Source organism: Papio anubis, chromosome 11, assembly GCF_008728515.1.
Source record: "Papio anubis isolate 15944 chromosome 11, Panubis1.0, whole genome shotgun sequence".
NCBI lineage: Eukaryota > Metazoa > Chordata > Mammalia > Primates > Cercopithecidae > Papio > Papio anubis.
This window is the reverse complement of record NC_044986.1, coordinates 8,636,199-8,653,911: the sequence shown is the minus strand read 5'-3', so window position 1 is coordinate 8,653,911 and position 17,713 is coordinate 8,636,199. Positions and strand designations below refer to the sequence as shown.

Sequence of the window (17,713 nt, the reverse complement as noted above, 5' to 3'; positions counted from 1 at the left end):
GCAAGCCAAGAGCACTCCCAGCACACCCGGGGCTCTCATCTGAGCAGCTGGCTTAGGAAAGGGCCCCTACTTCAGAGAGCCGGGGCCTCCCAGAGCCTCATAGCTTCTCAAACATTCTCTGCTCAGGATGGCTCTCAATTGAAGCATGGAAATCAGTAAGTGGCACTAAAAGCTGCCTCCCTAGCAGTCCCCAGATGAACTCCCATTTTCCTCTTCCCCAGGAGAGCAAAGCTATTGTGTCAACACTCGGCCTCGATCCCAGTGACCTTAAGCAGATTGCTTGTGCAACCTGAGGGCTGTGACTAGAGACAGAAAGGAGGGATCTGGGCGGAGGCTGCAGTGAGTCAAGATCTCACCGCTGCACGCCAACCTGGGCAACAGAGCAACACTCCGTCAAAAGAAAGGGAAGAAAGGGAGGGAAAGGATGGGAAGCAGGGAAGACGAGGACTAGAGCTGAAACTAGTCTCCTGGAAGCCTGACGCCAGCATGCGCCACGGCTGGCAGGATCCCAGCCCACCAAGAGTGGAGAGCCCAGGACACTGCCCAGAGCAGCAGAGGGTACGAGGGGAGCTACCATGGGAGAAAGGCTGCAGCAGGCCCGGGCTTTCTTTGTTCATCAAAGCTGGCATTTGCTGAGTGCCAACCATGTGCCAGATCCATGCCACATGATTCCTCCCACACTCGTGAGCAACAGGCACTGCCATTCCCATTTTACAGACACAGACATGAGGCCTGGGGCACACAGTTCAAAAGTGGCAGAATGGGGACACAGCCCCAGTTATCTGACTCTGAAGCTCCTACTTCTCACTGCCACACTCTCTATGCCCCATGCACATCAGTTCTCTGGAAGGGCCAGCTGAGTGGTCCTCACCCAGGACCAAGCACAGCAGCGGGAGCACTGAGCCTGGGGTCAAGAGGTCAGGGTTCCCACCTTCCGGGGTGCCTCACCATGTGACTTTGGGCAAGGCCCCAACTCTTCCTGGACTCTAGAGGCCTCATCCTCAAGTGAGGGGATGGGTTAGAACAGAGATGGCAGATAACGTTCAGTTACCCATCAATTAGCAATGGCTGCCAAGACTGCCAAGGGGAGGATTCTAAGACCTCCACTAAGTTCACCTGAAAAGGCTGCCATGATTGATTAGCAATGTCTGTCAAGAGCACGGAAGGAGGCGTGCTAGTTCAGCACCCAAAGCTGCCCCCTTGACATCCCTAAACTCTGACAGCCCAGGTCTTACAGGCTCTCTTCCTTTGTTCAAGTCTATCCTAACTATCTCTAAGTCAGAAGCAACTACTCCCATGTGCCTGCCCACAAAAGTTTTTGCCTTTACTTGTATTTAGCATTTCTTTCATTCCAATGGGCTTTCTAGGGCTTTCCAAGCCTACCTCTCTCACCAGATCTTCACATTGTCTGCAGTCCGTGTTATAAGGGGTGCTCCACCTCTGAATTCCTCTACTTGCCATCGGCACAGCTTCCCACCCTGAGAGGAAGGGTGCTGAGGGTGCAGGGCGGCGGGAACCGTAAGCAACTGAAGGGGAACAGCCACTGGCAGGGTGGACAGGAGAAAGTCACAAAGGTGCAGGCAAGCTGGGTCTGCCACACAGAAACTTGGCCAAGGAAAGGCACAGCTGGCCTGCAGCTGCTGGGAGTGCCTGAGCAAGAAGTCATGTAGCCAACCCCATGGCGACCAAGAAGGGCCACTGTCCCTCAAAGGTGGCCCCACCGGCACAAAAGATGGAAAGTGGAAGCTGGCTGGGGGGCTTCACTTGGAGAGGACCTGTCCAGCAAAGAGCTGCGAGTCACTGATGAGCATCTGCACAAGCTCTCACGACTTCCTGCAGCAACCCCTCATCCTGCACAGCCCCTGTAGCCCCGCCCACCCAGCTCTCCCAGACTCACCCCCAGGAATACTGCTTTCAGCGGCTTCCCAAAGCCATGCTGGCATGCTGGTTTCTACCTCATGCTTCTTTTCTACCCCAAACTGCCCCTGGCCAGCTTTCACGGTCTCTCAAACATCTGCTAACACAACAGTTGCTGCCTGTTCTGAGGCCTGCTCAGGGAGGTTTGGGGACTCAGTGTGTGGGCAGCTGCAATCAATCAAACCTCTGTTTCGGCATCCTGACCCCTCCCCACAAACATCTTGCTTCTGTTGTTGCTCTTTCAAGATGACCAGCTTGGAGTTAAAAATACAGCAGGGACTATGACACCCAGGGGGGACTGCATTCAATGGGTGATCTTTTTAATTGTTGCTTTTTTCTGAAATCTTTGCTCACACACATGTGATCTATGTCTAAATGGCCTCATATAGCTCAAGTCTTGCTGGGAGCCAACCAATGCTGGGTGGTCAAACCAGGTCTCAAAAAAGCAGTAAGGAAAATGTCAGCAAAAGTCCTGCTAATAAACGAGTCACACCCTCAGGCTGGGCCCTGCCCTCAATGGCACACATTGTCATTCTGCAAAAGGAAGGCTGCAGCCTCACAGAGAACACCAACCAGGAGGGCCAAAAACACCATGTGAGGAGGAAAGCTGTGCAGGAGGCCCACGGGGCCAGGCTTGCGCAGGGATAGCAGCACAGCCAGTCCTCTGAGCTGCCTTTGGGCAACTTGCTCTGTGGAACCAAGTGGTTGTAATTACAAGTACAGGGAGGGCAGCCACTGCGGGACTAGGTCCCTGCGTCATTTCCCCCATTAGCGCTTTCCTCACTACAGTCAGTCTCCCCGACTCAGGATCCAGATGGCCACCTCACCTGCAGCCTCATTCAGCATCTCTGCCTGCTCTCTTGGCATTGGGGTTTTAAGAAGACATGAGCAAAGACAATCTGAAAGCAATGTCGACACCCCACCCTGTGTGTCTCATCCCCAACAGACAAGAGTTAACTGGGACAGCTGTCCCCCAGGGATGCGGCTAGGAAGGGGTAGGGTGGCCAGCGCGCCCCCGGGATATTTCCACCCTCGTTTCAAGGGTGACAGATAGGAGAATGCTCACACACGGCCAACTTCCTCTGGCAAGAGGGGGGGCGAATCCAATTCTGTCACCATTTCATAACCCTGGGCTCTGAACACAGAGTTGACTGCAGGCTGAGCTGAGCTGCAGGGCAGGCCTCCTTCCCATTTACAAAAGAAAAGCGATGAGGCAAGAAGACGAACAAACAAGACACAGAAAGTGGCATGAACAGAAAAGGGAGGATGGAAACACAGGGAAAACGGTGGACAAACAAAGAAAAATAGGCATAGGCATTCTTTTTTTTTGAGACGGAGTCTCGCTCTGTCACCCAGGCTGGAGTGCGGTGGCGCGATCTCAGTGCACTGCAAGCTCTGCCTCCCGGGTTCACGCCATTCTCCTGCCTCAGCCTCCTGAGTAGCTGGGACTACAGGCGCCCGCCACCACACCCGGCTAGTTTTTTGTATTTTTAGTAGAGACGGGGTTTCACTGTGTGAGCCGGGATGGGATGGTCTCGATCTCCTGACCTTGTGATCCGTCCACCTCAGCCTCCCGAAAAATAGGCATTCTCATAGCAGACCGAGGGCACCTCCCAGGAACGTCCACCCTCTGCTCCTACCTCTGCCTCTGGAGGCATCCAGAAGCAGCCCACACCTTCCCTCCAAGTCCCGTGACTGTGACGATGATCATGAGTATCTGTCAGCACCCAGCCTGTGCCAGCCAAAGCACTGGGTGGGGGGGGGGTGTGTGTACATATAGACACAGACACACACACACACATATCAACAGATGTGGACACACACACATATATAAACACACACCCATACGGATAGTGCATTATCCACATACGTTGTTTCTCTTGCTCCTCCCACAGTCCTGTGGCAGTGGTGGCATTTGCTGCACAGACATGTCAAGCAATTTGCCTAGGGCTTCCAGTCTCCGGCCCTACCTCTGGAGGCCTTCTAGTGTGTCAATGTCGCCTTCTAAATGCAGATCCAAAAGTGAACACCATGCCCAAAAGAGCCCTGGCAAGCATAGGGACCAAGAGAGCTTCAGTTTCCTCAAGAGGGACTGGAATGGACAAGCTCTGAGGTCACATCTCCTGACATCCTCTGCTTCTAGCACAGAGTCTACACCCCAGGGCACTTGCTCCTGCTGAACTCAACTGTGGATACAGATGAGGACAGGGCCTTGGACCTCGGAGCTTCCTGCCCTCTTACTCTCTTGGGTTCTCTCCCTGGACCCTTTCCTGCAGGCAGGCTGGAGGGGCTCCAACTACCACAGTCCACCTGGCCATACCGAATCATGGCCAGAGGGAAGACCCCATGTACTCACGCACACCCTCAAGATCTGCTCTGGGCCCCAGTCGGGGCCTCTAGGGGAGCTGGGGCTCTTCAGAATGGCCAGCTGCTCCAAAGGTCTAACTGAAAAGGCCTTCTGCAGACTCACACACACCTGGCCTCAGAACCCACATACGAAGGGCGCCTTTACAAGAATGCACAAGTGGAGCTCTCACCCCCAAAGGCAATGTGTAAACCAAGATCAAAAGGCCCACGAAAGAGAAGCCAGAGCCCAGCGGAAGGAAGCGTGGGCCACACCTGGGTACAAGCCTACCCTTCCAAAGATATGGAAAGCCCAACTCCAAGTCTTGCCTCCATGGGCATGCAGAGCAGACCCCAGCCCCTTCTCAGTGGTCCCAAATGTTGAGTGAAGCCACAGCATGTAGAAACTGGGGTCTGTGGCTAGTGGTCTAACCTCAGTGGCCATCTAGCAACATGTTAGTCCTTGTACACCAGCAACATGCCCAGCTCATCAGGTTACCATGCACGAGGCCCTGCACTGTCCAGGGCTCTTGATAAATACATAGTATGGATACCCTAGGCCTCGTTCTCAGGGCCCCACAGAAAAGCAAGGCCCACCTCCCCAGGCTAGAAATCAACTGATGATGGAGCCAAAGCAGGCCGAGCCCCATGAAAAGAGGGCTGACTAGGGTCTAGACTCTTGGTGGGGGCATGGCTCAGCGTTCACGGGCCCAGCCTCAGGGCTCTGGCCATAGGCCTTGGGCACACACACTTTCCAGAGGCCCCTCTCTACTTTCCCTGTGCTCAAGACCCGCTGCCAAGAAGGCGGCCAAGGACAGACAGGCTGAGCCAGAGCAGCCTCCTCAGGTTCCACGCACCTTCCCAGATCTGGGAGGCCTGCCTGGGGCCAATGAAGCCATCTATACAACTGGGCGCAGCCCCACTGAGCATTGTATTTTTAAATAGTATCTAACCAAACGAGGTCAAGAAATGTCTCCAATGATGCCAGTGGTGTTATTCCAGCTGTGGCTAGTAACATATAATAACATGTATGTTGTTTTTATTATCTATCTACTCATTAGGTAATAAAATATGCTCAGCATTAAAAATGTAACTGAAGCATTATCATACCCAGAACTCTGGGCTCTGGGTTTTCCTCAGAAGTCACCCAAATCTGTCACCTTTCCAGACTTTTTACCTATTTACATTTTTCTGGAGAAGGGAAATTCCTCTTGGTGTCCAATAAATGCGTTCAATCCCTGTCCAGCTAGTAAAGTCAAGAACGTTCCACTACACTGCAAAAAGAACGGCACACGCCTGGAGCCACGATGGAAGAAGTGGAAACTAGCTGAGGAGGGGCAGGAGCGCTGACCCACACCCCTTCAGGCTCTCCCCCAGGCGGATCCCACTGACACAGGGGAGGAACGAGCACACCACCATCTTGCGCTCCCACTGCCCCAGCCAGTGCCCAGGCTCTTGAACAAAGGTAGCCAGAAAGTCTGGACTCTGGGGCCAGATATGCTTTAGACTTAAGACACCTGCACCTCTTCTTTTCTGGGTAGACCTCTATGTTGGGAGTAGGAACTAAAGGAGAGAATAACAAAACCCCATGAAGAGAAACTGCACATTCTTTGTAAAAGGAAAGAAGATCCAATTGAGAAAACAACATTGGGCTTGGAAGGAAGTCAGCTATGCCCGCCCAAAACACAGTGAGCACGATGAGCCCGCCTGCCCTGGATGTGGCCATAGTGCTGAGTGACCAAGGCCAACCCCTCTGAAACCATCCTCACCAACAAGAAGATCTTCACCCCTTGAAACCCAGTGAGACCAATGTTTACATAAATAAGTCCAGAAAAGATGATGGTCAGACTGCGGCATTAAGCAACTGACAGCTCCTAGATGAACACAGAGCCAATAGTGTTGTGGCCCATCACATCCACCCATCCTTGAGTCAGAGGTCACAAGGGCCAGCACCACTTCCTCATCCCCAGCCAGAACCAGATGCAGCCAACTCTCAGGCTCAGAGACGCTCCTGATGACAGAGTATGAACTCCAAGTTCATCTCATTCAAATCAATATCCAAGATCAGTGTTAGCACAAGGCAGAGCTCCAAGACAAAGAGGATAAAGTCCAAGTGACAGGGGCGTGTGGCCAGATACTTCTACAGCAAAGGGCAAGGATGACTGCAGAGGCAGCTCAGAGAATGTTGGTCACAGCATCTTGAGGGCCTCACATTTCAACAGTTTAATCAAAGGAATAAGCTCTCCACAATCACTAGCTCTCGGAAACCATTACCCACACCCCTGATCTCAGGACCAGCAAAATCCAAGGGACACTGAATCCCAGTGTGTGTAAACGTTTCTTGCAGCAGCTGCAGGGGCGGCTTCCTGGGAGAGATGGCTTCAGTGAAGGGCCGGAGGGGAACACCAGTGTTTGGTCCAGTGAGTCTGCCCACCAACAGCCCACCTCTCCCCATCCACCTGCCCTTGTACCCCTAGCACTGCACTCACAGTGAAAGGGAATATTTGGTTGTAAATAGAAAGAAATAAACGCTTTTAAAAAACCAACTGGAAATAATCTTTCTTTGAAAAGGATTTTTAAAAACAAGGAAACTAACCCACTCCTGGGTATTTCTGAAACTGGTGTTCTATGCTTGTCTAGGACGGCCCAGACCCAGCAGAGGCTCCAGTGAGCACCAAGGTGACTCCAGGATGCTGGGGCTCTTACCTGTGCCATCTTGGCAAGGTCTAGAGAAGGCCTCTGCTCTTGCACTTCTTCAGGACGCCGCCTTTTAACACCGACCTTCTTATCGTTAAGGACACACGGCTGGGAGCGGCTGCGGGAAAGGCCGCTGGAGCGTCTTGCCAGCTCTGGCGTGGAGGCAGGTGTGCTGTTGGCTGAGGGAGGACAGTATTCCACAAAGGAAAACTGCTCATGTGAGCAAGAGAGGGACCGTTGCAGGTCCAGCCGGCCCCCTCCCATGGGGTGCGGGTCAGGGTTCCAGGTGTCACCTGCCTGTCCACACGGGGCTGAGCCTGGCACCCCTTGGCAGGGCTGCCCTCCAAATCGATGGTGGAGTCCTGCCTGGTCGCAGGGTGAGGACAGCACGTTGGCCCGGGAAGGGAGGCTGAAGCTGGAGCTCCTCTGCATGGTGCTGAAGCCGTTGGAATAGCGCTGGACGCTGCCCCCACTGTAGCAGCGTCTCTTTTCCACAGGAGTCCAGACTTTGGAGCCCAGGGGCCTCCATGATGTCCGGCAGCTGGACATCTCATCAGAGAAGGACAGTGAGCGGCACTGACGCTTGCTAGGGGGTGCTGAGGGGTTCCCGTTGTGGTCGCTGATGCTGAGGTCTTTGATCAGACTGGTCACAGCACAGGCGGTCACTGCCTCCCGGTGCCATAGTGAGTTGTCCTTTTCAGGCAGGCATTCCCAGATGCTGGTGCTCGGTTGGTCAATCTGAAGAGGGCATTTCCTGTCCAGGTCTCGCCATCTGTCATTTTCTGGTTCATAAATGACAAGGAGAAAACAGGATTTGAGAAGGCCTTCACTCCAGCCCTTTAATATCTCCACACCAACAGCCCGTTTCAAACACAGTATCTTAGAGCCAAAAGGCCCTTAGAAACCATCCAGTCCAACCTCATTTTACAGATGAGAAACTGAGGCTCAGAGAGGAGAAGTGAATCTCAAGGCTTTGAGTTGGAAGTTGGAAGCAGAGCAGGGCCTAGAATCCAGATACACCCCTGGGACTCCTGATATGGTTTTCTTTCCAGTGTACCATACTGTCTCCCAGGAGAATCCAAAGCAATATTTTTCATCCAAAATGCTTTCTCATCTTATGGGTGGGAAACCAACTTGCCCTGAGCCCTGCCCTGGCCAGTAAGACAGTCAGGACAAGACATACGTTAAGTGCCACTGGGTTCTCTGCAGTTCTCAGGACGGGGACTCGATGCCCTGGCAGAAGACCACAACCAAAGATGTCTCAACATCTCAGATGGCCAAGGCCAAAAGATGGCTGGGGCACTGCCAGGTTAGTTCACCCCAATTCCACCTTGAAAGCCTTTGCTAATAGAAGCTGGAGCTGGTACTGATTTAGATCACCTCCATCAAAATGCTCAACATCGATGTCACCAATGGCTGCCAATCACAGCATTTTCTCTGTGTTCACTCGATTTTTCACTTAAAGCAATTAAAATCTATAAGAACAAGTCTTGGGCTTCACAGACTTAAGGGCACCACTTAAACTTATGTATTCAGGTCTTTACTTGAATACACAAATAAATAACCTATCCTGCTATGAAATGCTACATTTGCACTTGACCCTTTATTTTGTGAAATATTCAAGAACTATTTACTGTTTTTCTACTATGAAATCAGGCACCATGTGGGGAATTTTAGGAGATGCAAAGATAAATTTGACATAGTTCTTGTATTCAAGTCTACAGTATAAAAGCAAAGTTAAGAAATATGCCATGCTGTCAGGGAACAACCTGTTAGTACTATTTTCTCGAACCTATATATATTTATAAATCATGCACATGTGAATGGCTTGAGTCAGTCAAGAGAAGAATACAAGTGAAACCTGAAATGATATTTGGTAGGTATTTAAATGCACGCAGGGTCTCACAGCAATGCAGATCACTTACTGAGCATTCACCCGGGCTGTGTAATCCACACAGCACCCTGAGTGCAGGTACCATCATGGACCAGATCAGGAGATCAAGGTTTGGGGGACATTGAGCAACTAGCCCAAGGCCACAGAGCTAGCACCAGACAGGATGTAAACCCAGCTTAGTCAGGCCCCAGAGCACAGGCCCTTTTCACTACACTGCAGCGCTGAGGCAGACTGCAGGGGAGCCTGACTCTGGCCCTGGCCTTAAGGAGTTTATGGGTCAGGCAAGATGGGCTCAGGTGCAGAAAACTGAGACTTAACCCATGAGTGCTCGAGGCAGCAAGGACTACAAACCTATCTCCTCTACCAGTGGCCACTCCTCAAAGGGCACCAAGAGACACAGCCAGCTGAGCGTCACAAGCAGCAGCTTCTTGACTGACTCAACGGGAATGACCTGTGCAGCCCAAAGGGAGGGCCAGGAGCCCAGAGGAAAAGCTAAGGCACAGCTAACAGTGGTACTCCTTCCTCTTGGGCATCCTGCCAAGGTCATGAGATACAGATTGAGGGGCTGGGACCCTGGCAGGGGACACTGCTAGAAATTATCCAGAGGCTGTATTCATGGAGGGCCTCAGAAGCTGGAGATGCAGGAGAGAAACCTTCCAAAAGCCCAGGCAAGCCAGCTGCAACAAAGCAAGACTGTCGCTAAACATCCAATTCCTTCATCATACATCGTCCATCTCATCTCTGAAATTTCCCAGGGCCTGACCACAGCAGGTCTCAATATCTGCTCCTCCAACTAGACTGGATCAATTACTTCCAAAAACCATCCAACGTACCCCTTCCTGCAAGTTATATTAGGTTGTTCAGACAGGCTTCACCACCAAGGAAACCATTCCCTTTGGGTATTCACCATTCTATTAAATCAGCTTCAACTTGACACTGGTCAGCAGCTGAAAGTCCAATAAACTAATATAAAGTAAAAAAAAAAATTTTTTTCAGACAGGACCTGGCTCTGTGGCCCAGGCTGGAGTGCAGTGGCATAATCCCAGCTCACTGCAACCTCCACCTCCCAGATTCAAGCTATTCTGGTGCCTCAGTCTCCTAAGTAGCTGGGATTATGGACGTGTACCACAAGCCCAGCTAATTTTTGTATTTTTTGTAGACATGGAGTTTCACCATGTTGGCCAGGCTGGTCTCAAACTCCTGGCCTCAAGTGATCCACCCACCTTGGCCTCCCAAAGTGCTAGGATTACAGGCATGAGCCACCGTGACCGGCTATAAAGTAAAATTAAAGGAAATATAAACTCTTGTTGACAGAGTCACAAATATCCCAGTTATCTAATTTAAAAGAAAACAGAAAGTTATCCTAAGAAAAAAGTGAAGATTTATGTATGATGATGTTCATCAAAATGATGAGCGATAGCAAAATGGTAAACATAATTAAAACATCTTACAGCAGGGGCTGGTTAAATAAATTATCAAGGAATAACATGGAGCATGAAGAAGTAGAGTTTCAAAGAACATTAAATGATGTGGGGAAATGCTAATAATATAAAGTTGAGCATAAAGAAATAGGATGTAAAACTGTATAGAGGGTGTGATTTCTACTTAGCAAAATATGTCTGTTGTATGTGAAGGTAAGAAGGAAATAAACCAAAATGTTAAAGTGGATTGGCAGACAGCTGGTTGGTTAATTTATTTTTTCTCTTTTGTTTTTCTATAGTCTCCAAATGTTCTGAGAAAAAATGTCTTACCGAATATGTGGGGGATGTGACCACCAAGCCCACTGGTGCTGTGCCCTTGCTGAACTCAGGAAGTGAGCCAGGGTCAGGGTGGGGGCCCACAGCCCGCCCTCTGCTGAGTTGGCTCCTCTGGGTTTTCAGGAAGTTGCTGTACCAAACGCTGGCCACTAACTTCTCTTTTGAGACAAGGCACTGAGGCACCAGATGGGCCAGGAATGTGGCCGACTGAGGAAAAAACCAACGGGTTTGGCATAGAGCAGCAAGGGTGGCCGGTGCTCACGGAGCCTGAGACATACTACAGACTGTGTCTCCGCCAGGCCTCGGGGAAACCCGTGAGACGAAAAGGAGTTGATCCCACTCTCAGAGGATGCCATTTTCTATTCCATTTTTGCGCCACTGGCCTGGAATTTTTCCCATCTCTAGGGAAATCATAGAAGAAAGGGAAATCGGGAGGCAGCTAAACCATCCCTCCCATCTGCCCTTCCTTTCCCATGGCCAGCCTGCGATCTTGGTGCTTCTTGAAGGGATCCCACAGGGCCTCCCTACTCCAGGCCTACCTCTTCACTGCCTCTAGATAACTTCCTGAAGCCCCCACCTATTGTGGCCTATTCGCTTCAGTTGTCATCCGCTGCTTCTGGGAAAGAAGACAAGCATTTCAGACTGGCACCCGGGCCTATCTCCTCATCATTTCCCCCAACAAACCCTACACTCCAGGTAGCAAACCTCCTATGACAGTGGAGGTCAGAAAATAATCACATAGAGTCAAAACCATCCTTGAAGAATTCCTGAACCAGCCCACAAAGTACACCTCCTCCACCCAGCTTTGTGTAGACAACCCAAAAGGGTAATTCTTATGCACCAGCGATTCTTTATAAAACTAAAGTTTAAGTAACTAGACTGCAGGAGCAAGCACAGGTAAGACCTATATGCAGAAAGGCTGGAAGTCCAACTTGCTGGGCCTTGAGGTAACCACCAAAACCCAGGGACATCAGGGCTGGGTGATGAATTCCTACAGGACCTACTCCTTCTATGTTACAGAGTACGCTTCTATGGCCTATAAGATTTGTTGTAGGGAAGATTCGAAGAGTCAGTTTTTAACTGTGAAACGACGTTGTAGCTTCCCCCAACATCAGCTCTTTCACTCATTCACACCCTTGCAAAGGCCTGGAATGTTCTTTTCCTGCCTTTATCCTCATTTCACCAAGAGTCTCCTCATTTAAAAAGCCAACTCAAAGATCCTCTGAAGATACGCCTTCTCCTAGCTCTGTGATTGTACAGCACAGAGGTACCTGAACTTTATGGATCTGCTTACACATCTACTTCTCCTCCTAAAGCCACAGACTCTCAAGCACAGCCCCAGTGTGGCTCCCCAGTGCCTAGCACAGAGCAAGGCACACAGCAGACCTTAGTGGTGCATGAATGAGGGAGTGGATTGCAAACTGCAGATAAAAGCTACAAGAGGATGTGGTGTCCCCTTGGACACACCTGTCTTTTGTCCTTGGCAAAGGTGAGTCTTCCTTGGCCAGGTAAGTCCAACCTGGGCTGTGCCCTGAACTGTCTGCCCCACCTGGGCCATGTGGCCATGTGTGACTCAGCCAGGAGACGGGTTGGCAGAGTCATGTCTAAGACACTCAGAAAATGCAAAGCACTGTTATTGTGTATCAACACCAGCCAGGTGGCCACTTGTTCAGTCTGCAGGCAGATAATATTGTAATTGTTTCTATCTTTATCACTTTGAGAAGTACAATATGAGAAAAGTAAAAACAATCAAGGCTATGTTTAGCCCTGTGTTTTCCCCATTCGCTCAGGGAACAGAAAGCGATTTGTTGGGTCAGATCACCAGACAAAAGAAACAGGAATAGAAGCTAATTTTTAATGGCAAACTGCCCTAAGCGCTAGGCCCTCACGTCACACCGTACAAAGGGCCTCGGTAGGCCTCCAAGAAGAGGATTCGGGGTGCCCCTGCCCCCTCCATTCAGTATCACTTCTGCACAAACAACTATAACTCTTTCAAGTCACAATGGCCATGATGTAGGAGTCTACTGAGCAACAGTCACTTGGTGTAGCGGAAAGGGCAAGGACCTGGGTTCAAACCTCAGCTGTGTTAAGTTACTCAGTTCCTCATAGCTATTATGAGAATTAAATAGGCATCTCATACAGGGTATAGAGTAGGCTCTCAAAAGCAGCAGTCATCATAAGGATAATTAACGGTACTGGAAAACGCTCTCCTAGCTGAGGCTTGACTCAACCAGAGCTGCAACTGGGTGCCAGCCTCTGTAGAATCTGGCTGGAATGGAAACCTGGCTTCTCTGACTAAGATTTCTCAAAGTGTGGCTTCTGGGCCACCTACAGGAGCATCCTTTGGGGGTGTTTGTTAAAATGCAGGTTTCTAGACCCCGTCTCTGACTTGGTAAATCAGAATCTCTCTGGGTAGGCATTTGCATCTTAACAAGCTCCCCAGGTTATTTCAATGCAAAAATGTTGAGAAATGCTGTTCTGGAAAGCGGATGACATGGAGAACTGAGTTCTCAAACATCTGTCAGAACGGCAGCCCATCCAGACCACCCAGCCCCACTGCCCCGAAGCTTCAGGAGGATTGACAATTCTGGTCTCTACAAATTTGAATTCATAACATCACTGAAAGTTGGTGTTTTATGTTTCGGTTTGGGCCAATTCCAGGAAGAAGAATGGAGAAGGATCACTTCACCCTTCAAGTACTTAGAAGTTTCACAGGACAGGATGAGGATCCTTAGGGCCTCCTTCTCAAGCTACACAACATGCTTTCGATGGAGAGCCACTAGCAAAGGCCTTAGAAGCTAATTTACTCCTGTGAACAAGATGAGTGTGAAGCCTCCCACTTTCTCCCTGAGAACACGCAATGGCCCATCAGCTGTGTCCTAAAGATACACAGAAGGGCCCCCATCCACCTGCAGCCTGACACCAAGCCGCTGGCAGACCTGAGCAGGGCGCGACAGCCCACAGCCTGAGAGCACAGCACCAGCCCATTCAGTTCTATGCTGCGCCTGTTGCTTTAGCCTTTAGGGCATGTAAAGCTTCTCCGTGTCCCCAGTGAGCATTATCTTCACAAGTCTGAAATTATACATACGTGAGAGCATGTGCATTTGTGTGTAGCGCAAACACACATGAGCCTTTGCCTGCAGATGGGAGGGTGAGCCACACAAGCATCCTCGGGCCCAGTTCTCTCACAGTCTTGGACAGACTAGGCTCTTCCAAAGCTGAGGCTTGATGACTGAGCTTGCAGTTTCTGACTTTTGATTATGCCACAAAGAACAGGAGAATGAGATGCCTACATATGCAGAGACAAGGACCCAAATCCCCAAATTTGCACTCATAAGGCTCTGGTCCTGTCACTGTTTGACTAAGAAGGGCAGAAGACTGCTGTGTGCACAGATCCTAGAGCTTGAAGCAAGAAAAACACTCAGAGGAACACGAATGGTATTTGACCTCAAATGTTCTTATTTCCATTTCTACCCTTAAATTTGAAGGAAAATTCCCAGGGCCCCAGATTCTTGGGGGACTATAAGCCTTCATATATTCAAAAGATAGAGGAGCTTTATAGCCCTGGAGAGCTTGTACTATGTTTTCAATGGTGCCTTATGGTCACATAAGTACAGCAGAATGTGGTTTCCAGAAAAGGTTAAGCACCTCAAGTACAGACCAAGATACAAAATGCCCCAATTAGCAAGCCTGCTGTCAGATCAGGACCAGCTGACTCATTCTTACATTTCACACCTATCTACTTGTGCTGACAATGAGTATCTCTCCCCTGCCCTGTGGGTTGGGTTGTGTGAACTTGGCCTCAGGGCCACAAAGATTCTATGCTTGGTTTGGGGAGAAGCTCATCAAATCACCAATGGGAAACTCAAGAGAGCCAAGGTGTCTTTCTGAAGGTGGTTTTGCTAAACTGATCTTACGAAAAGAACGTGGGGGTGCGGGGGACACAAGCAGGGCAATGACATGAGCTCCCCCATGATTGTCTCATCTGTTTTTAAATGGACTTGAGAGCCTCTGGCTCCCTGGAGGGTCTCTTTGCTTATATGACCAGAAGGAGACTCAATTCAGAGCAGTGTCAGGAATGAAAGGTCCTCGGGCTTTGCCTGCCAGGCCTTAGCTTCAGGTCCTGCCCACGCACCTGAGATGGACTGTAAAATGGCAGCTGTGTCTTGGGTTGGGGGACAGCAACACAGGACACCAAGTTCCTCACACAAGGCACAAGGAATTCGAATGGCTAGAGATAGCGCTCCATCAGGACCCACATCCAAGGAAGAAGGAAGGCGGGTCTGCAGGGCTCTGGGAGGTGACAGAGGCTACTAAGGACAAAGTTCGGGGTTCAGAGCCATTACCAGGGCCCTGCCCTTACCAGCAGAGTTGTGGTGGCCCATGGCAGCTGCCGCTGCTTCTGGGAAGTCTTGGCTCTGACAAAAAGATGCCCGGTGGGATCCTCAAGGTTAAAAACCATATCAGATGGGGCACTGGGAACAGGGGCCTCAATCTCACTATCTGCACAAGGTGGAGTAGACTAGGGTCTCATGACAGCCCTTTCGGTTCTGACCGGGACTTCCTACTCCACCCCCTAGGCATTCATAAATGTAAGGGAACAGCTAGTATTTGCAATGGCAACAAGAACTCTGAAGGGACAACAAGGTCAGTTTGGTCCATCTCCTCTGGATTTCCATCCTGATTGTGGGTGTGCACAGAGCATGGGAAACGGGCAGCTGCTGGTGATGCATCTCTCAACTGATGTGCACAACAAAGCTGGGTGCCATTAAACAGATGAGGGAACTGGCGACAGGCAGAGCTTTTCACGAAACTGTCAACAAATGCGTATTTACTGTTCATCAGCTAACACTCTAATAGGGTCCTTGCTGAAGCTGAGGAAGAGCATGAATGTGCATCCCAAGCACGTGATTCATCTCATGGGCTGTCACAGCAGTCCCCATCTGACTGATGGGGAGACTGGGCTTCAGAACGATGTCACATCTCCCCCATGGACACACGTCCAGCAAATGACAGAGCCCGGATGTCAAAAGAGTCTGCAGTCCCAAGGTCATGCTCTTGCAGTTGGGCCAGGCTGCCTAACTTGACCATCTCTTCATGTGGAAGGCATGGCACCTAGATAGGCTGGCAGTGGCCATTTCCTGTCCTCTGGCACTATTGTGGTCCCCTCCCCATCAAGTCAGCCCAACCTGGGTAAGAAGGCAGCCCTGGGAAGCTCTGTTTTTCACTTGTCACTGGCAACACTTGTCATGCGCCAACCACATTTTACATCTACTTCCATTCTGTGCTTTATTATTCCTGAAACACTGCCTGAAACCAATGAATGGTACAAGGAAGAATTTAAATACCCTACATGGACAAACTATTTTAGAGATTTTTAAAAATCACACATATGACCATAATAAAAATAAAAATAATAAAGCAAACCTTAAAAAATCCTATATACATATACATATATATACACACACACACACACTTATATATGGATATAATTTTTTTTCAATGAAAACAAATCTCATTCTACCCTATACTGGTTAACACGCAGTCTCTTATTGGAGGACCTGGCCCAATGACCACATTCAAAATGGTTGTCTCTGCAAAACAGAAAAAGTGGCAGAGACCAAAAATTGGGCCTGAGAAGCTCTGATTTTGTTATTGCTGTCATTCATTTTGATTCATTCATTTGTTTATTTGTTCTGAGAATCAAAAACACTCAAGCTCTGACGGCCACCCTTTTCCTACAACGTGCAATCACTTTCCACTTTCCATGACAAACAGTGGCTGAGTTTAAAGACCAAAGCTACCAAATCTCAAAGCAAAATCTTTTAGTCCTCCCCAGCTCAACACAGCCAACTGGTTTACCCTGTAGAAATTAATACAGAGAGTGCCCCAGGGAACAACCCTTTTATGTACAGAGTAGACTTTAACAGCCAAGTAATTAAACCGTGAAAGTAAGAGCTTATAATTAAAATGCGGACAAACCTGAACTGGGGCGGCACAAGGAGGGCTGCTATAATATTTTTACAATTCCTTTTTATACATAATGTATGATCCTTCTGCTCAAGTTTCCTCTATGTTCTTTGCCTGTGAAATAATTTACATTAATAAATAATTTATTACCATAACTCCTAAAGTAATTATGGGTTTCCATCCAATTTTTTTTTAGCACATGAATTGTTTTGTTCTCTGTCCACTGACTTGTATTTACAAGACTTTTCCTAGTAGCCTTTTAAAAATAATTGGTATTGCCTTCGCTTTCTTACATATGAGTGATTTCCAGGTCTCCTCCTCGCCTGAGTGCTGAGGAAAATGGAATGTGTGGTGCCTATTGTCCCTACAATACAAATGCACTGAATGGCTGCAATTAGCCAAGGGTGGTGAATGGAGACTGCGTTCACTCCACTTGCCTGTTTCACCAAAAAAGATTAAACTAATACACGTGTGACCCTGGGTCCCCCACTGCAAATGGCAGAAGATGTGGAGGGAGCCTGGACTGAGAGTCCACATGTGGCCCTGCTTCTCCCCACACAGGATGACTCTCAGCCACAGCCCGGGCCCCTCTTTGTACCCACTAGAAATCAGAGTCAGGAGCAAGGGCTGGCTCCCTCGCCCAGTCGGCTGTCCAGTGGGTGGGCCGCACCACGGAGCTGCCACCTGACCTATGTTTCCTGTGTCGAGAGCACAAGAACCAGTCATATAAATGGCTCTTTCCCAGAGCAGCTTTGTAGAGGAAATTCCATTTCAGCAAAGAAGGTGAGCTGGGGATGCTCTGGGAGATGAGAAAGGAAGCCAAGAGTCAAAACAGCCTCTGCTAGCAGGAGCCCTGTGGTGGGGACTGAGCTGGCACCCTAATAAAGGGCACTCAATCCTGGTGCAGGGCTGGCTGGGCAGTGCTCAGCTCTACCCTCTCTGCTTCTCCCATCCACACTCCATGCTGGCTTTGTTCTCTCTTCCACACTGAGAAGCACAAAACCACTTCTCTGTATCAAGTTCCTAAACTGGGGTAGGGGATAAGAGTGGGGAGGGGCCTGGTATCCAGCTTGCAATTATAGGGCGTGAAGTGCTTTTAATTAAAAAAATAAATAAAAAGCATAGGCCAGGCGCC

At 49.6% G+C, this 17,713-nt stretch overlaps 1 protein-coding gene across 6 annotated transcripts in view; it reads right to left on the bottom strand.

Annotated features, from left to right (window-relative positions):
- Positions 1-17,713, bottom strand: part of FAM53B (family with sequence similarity 53 member B) — a 124,866-nt gene that overhangs the window by 54,766 nt on the left and 52,387 nt on the right. For 5 of the 6 annotated variants that reach the window (XM_021943820.2, XM_009215583.4, XM_017944412.3 and 2 more), the window contains one exon: positions 3,400-7,739. In XM_021943820.2, coding sequence (XP_021799512.1) covers positions 6,514-7,739 — 1,226 coding nt within the window. In that variant the 3' untranslated portion in view covers positions 3,400-6,513. Of the gene's footprint in view, positions 1-3,399; positions 7,740-17,713 lie in introns of those variants that run through there. The other variant, XM_009215585.4, reaches the window with a different exon arrangement.